At 47.7% G+C, this 12,619-nt stretch overlaps 1 protein-coding gene across 1 annotated transcript; it reads right to left on the reverse strand.

The window, feature by feature from the left end:
• Positions 1–598: 598 nt before the first annotated feature.
• cetp (cholesteryl ester transfer protein, plasma) lies at positions 599–10,647 on the reverse strand. The gene is made up of 16 exons (XM_018726582.2): positions 10,309–10,647; positions 7,960–8,074; positions 7,580–7,711; positions 7,076–7,146; positions 6,701–6,788; positions 5,799–5,868; positions 5,423–5,483; positions 5,124–5,215; positions 4,102–4,281; positions 3,827–3,877; positions 2,829–2,975; positions 2,631–2,698; positions 2,428–2,470; positions 2,277–2,346; positions 1,871–1,956; positions 599–1,625 (listed from the first exon to the last, which is right to left on the reverse strand). The coding sequence occupies exons 1-16, from the start codon at positions 10,622–10,624 to the stop codon at positions 1,536–1,538; spliced, it is 1,680 nt and encodes a 559-aa protein (XP_018582098.1). The 5' UTR covers positions 10,625–10,647; the 3' UTR covers positions 599–1,535.
• Positions 10,648–12,619: the final 1,972 nt, after the last annotated feature.

A 12,619-nucleotide genomic window follows, 5' to 3' on the forward strand; every position in this document is an offset into this window, starting at 1 on the left:
AAATATATAACTGTAAAATAATATAAATGAATGATATTGTAAATACATGAACAAATCACAATTACAAAAATTAAATTGTATTTTAAATTACTTATTCCACCACAGGTTATATGCTTTTGTAACATTTAGGACAACATCTGACAATTTATTTTTAACAAAGAATTATAGAAAAAAAATAGAAAACAAAATTGGGCTCTTTGAAAAGATCAAACTGAAATTAAAATTCTGAAACTTTTTGGGACGTCACATCAACATGTGCTTACTAATAAATTACTTAATTGGTCCTGTAGCATTACATAAACAAGGTCAAGTCGAGTTTCAAAGTAAATGTTTATTAGCCTTTAATACATACAGGTCAGACTGACAGTGTTACTTTACAATTAGGCTTTTGAAAAGGACCTCACATGGGAATAAACAAGTACTGCAGATGATGTTTTAAGGACAGGATTTTAAATAAAACAGGCATTAGCACCTGGATGACACCTGAAATACCAGGTAACTACTTTAATATAGAGCTGAGGCTGAGCAGAGGGGGGTGCGGTGGTGCAGTGGATTGAACTGGGTCCTGCTCTCTGTTGGGTCTGGGGTTTGAGTCCTGCTTGGGGTGCCTTGTGATGGACTGGTGTCCTGTCCTGGGTGTGTCCCTTCCCCCTCCAGCCTTCCGCTCTATGTTGCCAGGCTAACCTCTGCCCCCTCCCCCACTTGGGACAAGTGGTTTTAGTCAATGTGTGTGTGTGTGTGTGTGTGTGTGTGTGTGAGTGAGCCTCAGCAAGAACCAGCTGCTCCCAAATCAAGGACTGGAGTTTTGCACCCCAGCCCTAATTGTTCAAGAAGCTTCTAGCAATACAACTATTTCTAGTGTTGTGAATGATCCGCTAAATGCACTCCCAATATTGCAGCTTCCGCAAGAACGTTTCCATTTCAAGAGAATCTCAAAGTCATAAAATTGTCATTTATTCCTTGGAGATTTCACGGATGTACTTTCATTTTTTTCGACGTAGGATTCTTAAAATTGTTCTAAGGGAAAGTAAACATAAACACAATTTGAAACCATGTGTCGGTGAGCTTGATTTGAGTAATTTGTTGTATTATTATTGTTGTTAACTATACGTTATTTTAACACAGTCTTTGTTATGTTACATTTAGCGTGCTGAATTTATGCAAATTATGTTTGAAGCTGAAATTATATTCATTTTTGACCTTTCCTGAATCCTTAATTTTCTGCATGGTCTACAGTGAATTCAGGAATGGATTTCTCATCAAAAAATATTGCAAAAAACACAGATGTTAACAGACGTTTCTATGCAATACTAAAAAATGTAACATGAAGTGAATGAACGTGTGTTCCTGGTTTTAACATGTCGTCTTTTACCCTTCGGAAGGCCCTGATATTTCGTGACACGGCGAAACTCCAACGGCTGAACAAAGTCTCCCTCCCCAAACACAAACCAAATGCTCAGCTGATGAATACAAAGGAAAAATCACACATAAACAATAACAGCCATGTATTTGCCAGCCTTTATATTAAAACATTACTACAGTTGCTGTGACTCGAGGGTCTTCTTAAGGAAATCAACGAGCAAATGTTGAGGAAATCCAAAGTCCAGCTGCACTATTACATAACCCTGCAGAAAGAGAGAGAAAGAGGGGTGCAGCGTTGCTGTGAACACGCACTGCTGTGTTTATGACGCACTTCATTGCACAGCCACACAACGTGATCATTGCAGCGAACGAGAAACTCCGAACTCTTCGAATATGCCTTGCAATGCAATCGAGCGCCGTCTCCTATGACGTTTCACGGTGGACTTGCCTCTGCAGAGGGATTACCGCTTACCGGGAGCAGCGTGACACGGGTTCACGGGTTAATTACCTCTCCTGGCAACACTATTGGGTTGATGATTTCAAACAGGTCCAGTCCTTGTTTGTTCATCAGGGTGGTTATCCCGCGCTCAAGATCTGTGATCGGAAAGCGGTCGGGTCAGTGGACACACACCCACATACATGCTGAGGGTTAGTCTGAAAGATTTCAAAAATTAGAACGGGTAGATATAGCCACAGACAGATACATACATACATACATGCATGCGCAGGATGCGCTAAGAAATGACGCGGGAAGGAACGGCAGACTTTCGAGTTGAGCGGAGAGACGGTCACTAAGCGCTCATGGGGTTGAGAGACTGACTGCTGATGTTCTACAGTGCAGGTGGAGACCCGCTACAGAGGCTGCCGGCGGAAAGGGGCCTCCCGTAAGCGCCGAGGGACAGAGAGAGGCTTACAGGACGTGACTTTTGGCACTCCTATCTTCTCAACAGCCTCTCTTAAGTATTCCGTGTGGGCGTCCTCCAGCTAGAGCCAAGAGACGCACGTCAGATTGGAGAGGTGACACCGGCAGCACACGCACCACCGTTTCACTTCCACCGCACTCACCTGCAGGGCTGCTGGAGACAAGGACCCGTTGAGAGCTGAAATACTTTGGAAGATAAAAACAATTAAATCGATATGAAAAGAGGGGAAAAAAAATGGCTTTTCATCGCAGGAATGTGTGATTTCAGCAAATGCCTTGATGCTCAGATGATTTAGTGGATTTTCATTGTCTGCCATGACCTGTCCTCGACACAGGTACTACTCACGAGGACAGGGCTGCGTTGAGGGTCAGTCTTTTGTCAGCGTAGGAGGCTTTCACTATGACCTCCACATCCTGGGAAAGCAGAAGAAAAGCTGGTTATTTTAGACATGAGATGTGAAGGTGTATGGACACACACGCCGATGTTCTGCAAGACCGGGAAGAAGAAAAGTGAACGTTCGGAGGATGTTGTGTGCCAGCTTACTGCTTCGAAGTAGAGGCTGAGATCGCTGGAGGGAGCAGTCAGCTCCACTGCCGCCACCCCCCTCACGGAGGTGCCCGCAGGGGTCGTCCGTAGACGGGGCACGGACACGCTCCACGTCTTGAGCAGCGGGGTCTCAGAGGACAGGAGCTAGCGCACATGTAGAGAAACACCCAGGCAGATTGCAGGTGTGGAATATTTGCATGCATATGTGCAAATTCACACACATTCGCTGAAGTCGCTTGTCCCAACGGGGGTCGGGGCAAGCCGGAGCCTAACCCGGCAACACGGGGCGCAAGGCCGGAGGGGGAGGGGACACACCCAGGACGCGATACCGGTCCGTCGAAAGGCACCCCAAGCGGGACTCGAACCCCAGACCCACCGGAGAGCAGGACCCGGCCAAAACCCGCTGCACCACCACACCCCCCTGTGCAAAGTCACTGATTTAAAAATCAAAACATTTAGTTGAGTGTCAGCATCGGCGTCAGAGTCATTTATTTGTCATTTGCGCAGTTATACTGGGTACGCCGGGCACTGAAATGCTTGTGACGAAGCTCATATAGGCGTGAACAGACGTGAACAAACACGTATTTGGACGAGGATGCGCTGATAAGTAAGGCAGCACAAATATCAAGTCTAAAAGGGCAGGGACAAATAAACACAAGTACAATAAATAGTAAATAAATAGTAAATAGTGAACACTGAGCAGTAACGTCCAGGGGTCTGGAAGAGAAGTAATGAAGTGTCAGCGGCGAGCGTCGCAGTGCAGGACTACTCGCTGCGGTGACCCTCCGCTCGCTGAGCGCAACGGAGGGAAGCGTGTCTGACGCTCATGTGCAAAGTGTAGCAGCACGGAGTTGTGCCGCAGGCATATCTCCACGAAGTCCAGGTACGTGGTTAATGGAGTGTGGCTCATGGTCAAAGGCATTCTGGTCCAGGGGGCACCCTGCTCGCACCGTGGGCCAGGAAGTGCGTGAGGAGCGGCGCCGCGGCCAGGGTACCTCGGTCAGGAAGGCTGGCCTGGATGCGGAAAGGTCCCCCTCGAAAACATCCTGAGAGAACATCCGCTAATTAAAAAAATATAATATTTTGACCGAACGGGTCTCTTCGTAAACAAAATGTGAAAATGTTATGAACTGAACTCTGTAGCTAAGGAACGAATGATCGTGGCAATCGCAAGAATTACTGATTATTTTCCGCAGAGCTCCGCTGTTGATGTGCAGACCGCAGCCCGTGCCTTCGTTAGCGTTCCCCACCCCGGGTCGTGCGGACTCACCGCGAGCTCCTGTCCCCCGATGCTCCGAACGAAGCGTCCGTCGAGGTGCGCGGCCTTCACCAGCGGGTCCAGAAGCTCGTCCGACAACCAGAAGTAGATCATGCGGTCTTCGGTCAGCTGGGCGGGGTTGAACGCGGAGGCCTCGATGACCGCACTCGTGTTGTTGTAGCGTGTCAGGCCCTGGACAGTAAAGGTAAACACAAAGACATCTCGCCTTAAACTTCAACACCGAGAGCTAACTCTTAACAGAGGTCCTTAGACGCGTACTCCAAAATGACACGTTAGTGAAAGTACTGGGAAAAAAAATGCATGTAAATCATAGCAAGGGGAGTAAGCACCATCATGTGGTTTCCATGGTAAGGGAAGGAACAGAGGTGTTTACCCTGGCCCTACCCCTGTGGGTGGCATGGTGGCACAGCGAGTAGCACTGCTGTCTCACAGCACCTGGGTGGTGCGAGAGAATGTGGGTTTGATCCCTGCTCAGTCTGTGTGGAGTTTGTATGTTCTCACTGTGTCTGGTTTTCCTTTGGGTGCTCTGGTTTCCTCCCACATTCCAAAGACATGCTGTTCAGGTTCCCCCATAGTGTGTGAGTGACCCAGTGTGTTCCACTGATGTATGGATGAGTGACCCAGTGTAAATAGTATATCTAGCAGTGAAAGTCACTGCGGTGAATAAGGTGTGTGGGCTGATAACACTACATAGTATCCATTGTAAGTCACTTTGGAGAAAAGCATCTGCTAAGTGAATAAATGTAAATATGTTTACCATGGTATTCTTCTGCACGTCTTTAGATTGCGAACAGTGGGAGAAGAGGCAGCTTCTGCACGCGCTGAGCCACTTTCGAACCCCGATCGCACACTGTGCCGCTCATGTAAATTAATATTACCGTAAGATTCGGAGCCTTGGCAGTCGCGCGCAAATCTGCATATGCAGATGAGGGCAGTACGAATGTCAAAATGACGTGACGTCGCTGCGGCATCGTGGTGTATCGGTGAACGGGGGGCGAGGGTGGGGGGTTTACCTTGTGGTAAGACTCGATGTAGTTAGAGGTGAGGGTAGGAGCCGCAACGACTGAGACGTCCACCCCTATATCGCCGTCGCTCAGGAACCGCTCTGTGGGATTCGTGGATGGCCTTACTTGGAGCGTCCCCGTGCTCTCCAAGACGCACGCGCTCAGAAACGCACGCGGCGACCTCGAAGGAAACACACCCACGCAAGCCACCCACAAAAGCGCAAACCCTCCACTTGAATGTAGTTCTGCGCAATCTTGTCTGTCCGCTGAAAACTGTCTGTTGTGACCCCAGTCACCTCCACACTAACCTGCTCGCCGTTGTATGAAATCAGCAAGTGTGTCCGCCAGCTTGTTGATTTCTTTGCAGATCTGGAACGAGTCCCAACACCGTCACATTCGTATCCTTTCTTTGCATATCACCGGGCAACAATATTAATGGCAAAATCCCGTACAATGCAGAAAACCTGTGTTTTTGCTGCATCCCTGAACGGTAAGACACGGAGCGGCAGCTTCATTCTTAAACTGGGCGAAAGAGCACACGGCATCGCAGTCTCTGCTCGAGCCCTGCTGAGAACACCGTGTCCTTCAGCTCATTGCTGCGCCTCCCGTTCCTCCAACGCAACGCAACAGGCTGACGGAGAACAGCAATATCGGCCGCCCCCAGCCTCCGTCCCCAGCGCTCACCTGGCTCTTGATGACCACCTTCACCGTGAATGTGACAAAGTCCGTGAAGACCTTTTTCAGCCAGCCGGGCCTGGATGAGGAAACACAGCCGCAGAAGCCAGGCAGAAATTGCGCTCGAGTGCTCAAAATTAATATTTGAAAAAAAAAAAAAAAATTCTGCTGAAAACCTGCGAACAGCAGCAGCCCTGACAGTCCGACATACTGTGCATATTATTACTACATTTAGGACACTTTCCTCCCAAGCAACTTACAGTGTTAATGTTGCCTAAAATTATTTACGCATTTCTACAGCTCGGTAATTTTACTGGAGCAATTCAGGGTAAGTACTTCGCTCAAGGGTACTACAGCTGGAGGTGGGATTCAAACCTGTGACCCTTGGGTCTAAAGACAGCCGGTCTAACTATTGCACTACCAGTTTCCCCCATTATTATTATTATTATTATTATTATTATTATTATTATTATGGGAGGGGGGCACGGTGGCACAGTGGGTTGGACTGGGTCCTGCTCTCTGGTGGGTCTGGGGTTCGAGTCCCGCTTGGAGCGCCTTGCAACGGACTTCCGTCCCGTCCTGGGTGTGTCCCCCTTCCCCCTCCGGCCTTACGCCCTGTGTTGCCAGGTAGGCTCCGGTTCCCCGCGACCCCATATGGGACAAGCGGTTCAGAAAGTGTGTGTGTATTATTATTATTATTATTATTATTATTATTATTATTAATACTACTACTAAAGTTTCTGACTTAGCAGGAGGGGGAAACTCTGCAGGGTTGTGCAGGAGCAAAGCACAGCAGTGCAAAGCAACACCCTCTGAATGACTGTGAATGTGCACCGGTGCTGCCGCAACGGGACCGGGCTGCGCAAGGGTCCTAGGAGGCTCCAGGGGGCCGCGTTTACCGCGGTACTCACTCTCGGTCCCCGTGCAGGATGAGCTGCAGTTTGTGGAAGGTGAGGTAGCAGTCGGAGGTGTCCGCAGCCACTTTGTCCTTCCCGCAGTCTGGGAGGAGGGGAAGCCACAGCACAGCACGGCACGGCACGGTTAGAGCCACGGCGGGAACACACCCACAGCTCCGCTGGGGGGCGCTGCGACACACTGAGAACCCCACACTGCAGCGGAACCATTTGGAGGATTGCAGCACAAAGACTTGAGCGCGCAACCCGACGTGAAGGGAAAATTATACATAGTTCTTATTAAATAATGCCGTAATTTGTAAGTACCGCGGTAGCTGCCCATGCCTGCATGAAGTCACTCCCTGAGGAGATGTATCAAATGAGGAGACTTACAGAGTTTGGGGTTGACGACCAGATCGATGTGGGATTCAATCTCAAAATCCACTGAATGTCCAAAGTCGATGCTGTTAAAGAGAGGAAACGTTGAAGTTTGAGTAAAGAAGTGGCGATTCTACATTCATTCGGTATATCGAATTTTTCATTTATTTCATGCCTGCAATGGATCCCGTAAAGCGTGCCCCCCCCCCCCCCATCTTGAGCCCACTGATTCTGGCATAGGCTCTGGACCGCCGCAAACCTGACCTGGACAAGTGGCTAATGAAAATGAATTTATGATTTTTTAAATTCTTTCTTTGATTTTTTTTTTAAGAGCCACGGTCGTTATTACTGTAGACTGATGTGCCGTTAGAAGCTTCTGGAAACGGATGATTAATTATGGAAAATTTGTACAGTCATAAAATGTAGCCGCGCTGAGGTTTTGGACACCGGGTTGCAGTCCCAGAATGCTCTCTCGGGGTGGATTGCATTCTCAGCGAGCGGGAGGGCCGCGGGACTCACAGCCAGCTCCCGTATCCGTACTGCATGGTTCCCCGGAAGGTGGCTGAAACATTGGAGATGGAGATGGCGATGCGGTCGTTCGCCCGCAGTTCCACCTCGCTGCCTCCGATCAACAGGTCGTGGATCTCCAGACTGCGAAAGGTCAAAGGTGACGATGAGGGGCCGAAGGGTTCGGCTGTTCGGAGGAGCTCTGGCGTTGCTAGCGGAACTATTATCGCCACTGCTGAAACTGACTTCGAAAACAATGTTTGTAGACAGACGCGGCAAGAAAGAGGCACGGGTGCGGTTATTTTTCCGTGGACTTATGAACGATACGGTTAAGGTGCACGGTGGCCTCAGACCCTCTGGAGGCCCTAGTCAGCCCAGATACGTGCGCTTACTTGTTAAGGTTGTAATGCACCTTCCCGACGAACAGGAGCGACTTCTCCCCTTTCATGTCAGGGTATCGGGCGTGCTGGAAGGCAGCCTCGATCACCTTCGCCGTCTTCTCGTTCACTGCGGAAGATCAGTGGAAAGCCCAGCGGAGAGTGCCTTTGGAGGTCACATTCCTCATTACCATGCAGTCTGATGAGATTACTCATTACTCATTAGCATGCAATCACGGTGGGGAAGGGGGGGGGGGGTCACACTCCTGTTTATTACATTACTCACCGAGACCCTCCACGCACAGACACCCCCTGATGTTCCATTTCAATCCTCAACACATTATGGGAGGAAGGTATGTGGCGTTCAGGTTCAGCACTGCAGCGAATAGCTCTGCAACCGCGAGTCTTAATCTTTCCTTCAGTCGCTTGACTGTTAGCTGTAAGCTCGTTTTTATAGGGTCGGTATAGTAATTATGACAGAGCAAACATATGAGAGTCGAATGTGAGGGAAATACTATAATAATAATAATAAGAAGAAGAATAAAAATAATAAGGGGGGTGCAGTGGCACAGTGGCACAGTGGGTTGGACCAGATCCTGCTCTCCGGTGGGTCTGGGGTTCGAGTCCCGCTTGGGGTGCTTTGCGACGGACCGGCGTCCCGTCCTGGGTGCGTCCCCTCCCCCTCCGGCCTTTCGCCCTGTGTTGCCGGGTTAGGCTCCGGCTCCCCGTGACCCCACTTGGGACAAGCGGTTTCAGATGATGTGTGTGTGTGTGATTTAATAATAATAACAACAACAACAGCTTCTGGTCAAGACCATAGCGATATCCCACTTGGGCTACACCAACTCACTCCCGTCTGGCCCCCCAGCCTCCATCATCAAACCTCTCCAGTTGCGTCTGACACAAATCCAAGTGTTCCCATGTATCCCGTTCCTTTCCACCAGCTTCCTGTAACCGCTCGTATCAAGTTCGAGACTCTCACTACATTCCACAAGACCATCAGTAGATCTGCTCACCAAAATCTACAAGACCTGATTGCTCGCTGCACCCCGACTAGACTGCTTATGTTCATCCACTTGGGGTCTCTTGGTGGTCCAAAATGAAAAGCAAAAAGGTTTTCGCTTCTGGCTACGACGTCTTGGAATGACTTTCTTCTCTCACTCAGACCTACTGAATCTCTCTCAACAGTCAAGAAAGGGTCTCAAAACACATCTGTTTCAGACACATTTCCCTCCAAATCTCCTATTTGCTCCAGAAATTGGAATGACATTATCTGTCGGAATTACCATCGTATTTACTATCAAATCTGCGTGCTGCTCATGTAACGTTACTGTTAGTGTTACCCGTTATAAACATTTTGTACTCGGTCACTTCTAGAAGCAGCTACCTATGTAACGTCTGCTCGCTTAAATGGTCTCGGCAGAGAACCTGACGGCGCTTCGAGAATTGTGTGTCTGCACCTATATCCTCTTGTCTGTTGATTAAACAGACTTTTGTTTTCTCAGGGTTCTGTGCTGTTTTGGAGAAAAGAGAGTGCCGAGTGCATTAATGTGAATGTGAATGCGAATGGTACTTGTAACAACTGCTCAAATCGTGAGCAAAATGCTCGGACTGATGTTCCTAATCTTTCAGTCAGCAAAGGGCAAAAAAAAGTATTGCAGTTAATGACATTAACAAATCGGGGTGCAAAATTCCTTCGAAAGCGCAGGTTCTCCCCCGTTCGCTGGCGGATGTCGACGCCCGTGTGTCTTAACAAGAGCAGAAGGGCAGAGACCTATTGCTGTACTCGTGACGAGTGTCACAGCCACTCTCATGTAGACAGCAGCAGACGCTTTTCTCCAAAGTGACTTCCATTAAACTCTATGTAGTGTTATCTGCCCACACATCTTATTCACCGTGGTGACTTACACTGCTAGATACACTACTTACACTGGGTCACTCTCCTATACATCAGTGGAACGCACTCTCTGTCACTTGCACACTATGGGGAACCTGAACTGCATGTCTTTGGACTGTGGGAGGAAACCAGAGCACCAAGAGGAAACCCACACAGACACAGGGAGAACATGCAAACTCCACACAGACTGAGCAGAGTTCAAACCCACATCCGCTCGCACCACCCAGGCGCTGCGAGACAGCAGCGCTACTAGCTGTGCCACCGATACCACCCAGCCAAGACAGAGTTTGAAAAAGCCCGCTTGTTGCCCCCAGTGCGATCAGACAACCTTTTCAACTAACAGCCACAATCTGATATTTCAGAAGACAGAGAACTTTCCTGTTGTTTAATCGAGATTAGTCGGGCAAACAGAGGGAGGGAAGAGAGACGTAGGCGGAGTATTGCTGAGATCAGCAGGGTGTACTTACAAACCAGCGCAGCGGGGTAGGTGAGCCGGCACACGGCCCCCGTGAACCTGTAGGCCGAAATTGGGTCCAGGCAGGACCGGGACACCCTAGTGAGGCCAAGGAGCAGGAATAAGACTGGGAGCTCCATGATGCCTTGCTTGCAGAGCCTGCCCAATTCTACCCTCTTGTTTCCCGTCTTCCAGCGGTTCCGGAGGTCGACAGTTCTTCCGTCTGCCTCCGCCGAGCGAGCCCGCCTGTGTGCAGAGAGACCGAGGGGGCTGGGAGGATATAGCACATAGGGCTCTGCTCGCTGGGGGCGGATTGCAGTTTGCGACATCGCTACAGTGTGGGGGAAGTGGGGCCACCCCCCAGGGTGTCCTTGAGTCACACTTAGGGAGGTTCCTGTAGGACGGCCAAAGGTCCGCACTGAATTCCAGAGCAATCCTAAACAATACTTAGAAGAATCAGCTTTATATTGTTTGCTGCATGTCATCACCATCAGCCTAAGAAGAACAGTCGATGAAGCATTCAACGAAGCATTCTTTGTTAAAGGTATTTGATTAAATACAGTGCAGTAAAACTACAACTCCAAAAACCTGGTAGAGAACCTACATTTTCTAGAGAATGTATTAAAAAAAACCATTGAAATGTCTACATGAGCATTAACGTGATACAACTATGAAACACGTGAAGTTCAGGAACTTGCGTGCGTTTTATCGAAATTGTATGTCACGGTGATGTGCAAATCCAAACTTTTTTTGAGTTTGAGATATGAAAAAACCGAAGAATCAGCAAAAAACTATGGTTCAGGACTTGTGAGCCAAGAGCTGTTCGTGGACATCTTGTACTCCCTCTCTCCGCATTTCCTCGCTCCACAAGGTGGGTCCAGAGGAAGTAGGAAAGGGGTGAAGAGTCCAGTGACCTACAGTAGCCCCTGTTCCCCACCTCAGATGCAGACCAATCAAAATTTCAGAGGAGGGCTGTCTTCCTCCGTCAAAAAAATGGGTTAAAACATTTGAGGCAGTGAAACCGTTTTCTTACCTTCTTATTCTACAATATTAATTCTGAAATCTTTTAAAGGTCGCTTAAAACAGCACGACACTTTGTAGATGTGCAAGGTTATTTCGTTGATCAGAGTAGGACCAAAGCAAGCAAAAAAAAAAAAAAATTGACAGAAAGTAAGAAAAAGGGGTTGCAGCTGAAAGGTATGAAAAGTTGCAATAAAATTTAATGGCAAAAATTGGTTTGCATATCAGAGTCCCCATGATTCAGTGGCACATGGACTCTTGTGACTCAGGACATTACCAACAGCTAAATTGTGGGAAACAAAAGCAGGTGGGGGCATTGAAAAAAAAAAAAAAAAAAAACATTTGAGACACGATTCAGTCCAACAGCATGTGCACAGGAGTAATGTCATTCCCACCACAAGACAGACTGATGGAGGATTTAACATCTGGGTTGCAGTATTAGCAAAACAAAACTTGTATTTCCAGTACATTGTTTACACATGGGTATAGGTAAGGCAGTTGCTTTGCAAAGTTGTGAAAACAGCCACGTGTGCTTCTTTTCAGAATTTAAATGGATGCATACAAGCTGTATATTCTTAATGCCATTGTAAAACTGGAAAAATATGTTCCAAAAGCATACCTTTAACACAAATATTGCTTTAGATAAACAATAAAATGTTTTCACTTTATTTTCAAATAATCTGAGAATTTTCTTGGTAAAAACTGGGTCCTTTAATTATAAGAGCATTTCATAAAAACCACCCATTTCCAGAGAAAAGGGGGGGGGGGGGGAGATCTAAGGAAGTACATTGAGCAAGTCCCCTTTTAGGCAAGTAGCAAATTTTTATTTCATATGTACAGTCACACAAAGATGCATATTAACAAAACATTTCAAAGCAAACATTTACAGCCTGGATTTAGCCCATAGGCGATGAATAGAAATTAACTACACTTAGTGTATATGCAGACAGTTAAATTCATCCCCAAAAGGAGTCAGCATTGTGTGTCTCAGACACAAATATTAAGCAGGTCTACTCTTTTGTTAACCAGAACTTAGATTATAAAACAGAATGCAAAGCACATAAATAAAATTAAAGACTTGCAAGAAGTGTAATTTGAGAAACTAGCTTTCCTCTGCTCCCTCATATACATATTTAGGCAATTTGCAAATCCCTTGGCTGATTGAGAGATGTAATCACTGCCTAGTGCTGCACGCTTGCACACACTCCTCACTATGTAGTCCTTGTGACTGAGGAAAACAATCTCTGGAGAAAGAGGTCAAAGATCTCCGGGGTAACAAGTTCAGCTTCAGCTACACTGGGGGG

This window comes from Scleropages formosus, chromosome 7, assembly GCF_900964775.1.
Source record: "Scleropages formosus chromosome 7, fSclFor1.1, whole genome shotgun sequence".
Lineage (NCBI taxonomy): Eukaryota > Metazoa > Chordata > Actinopteri > Osteoglossiformes > Osteoglossidae > Scleropages > Scleropages formosus.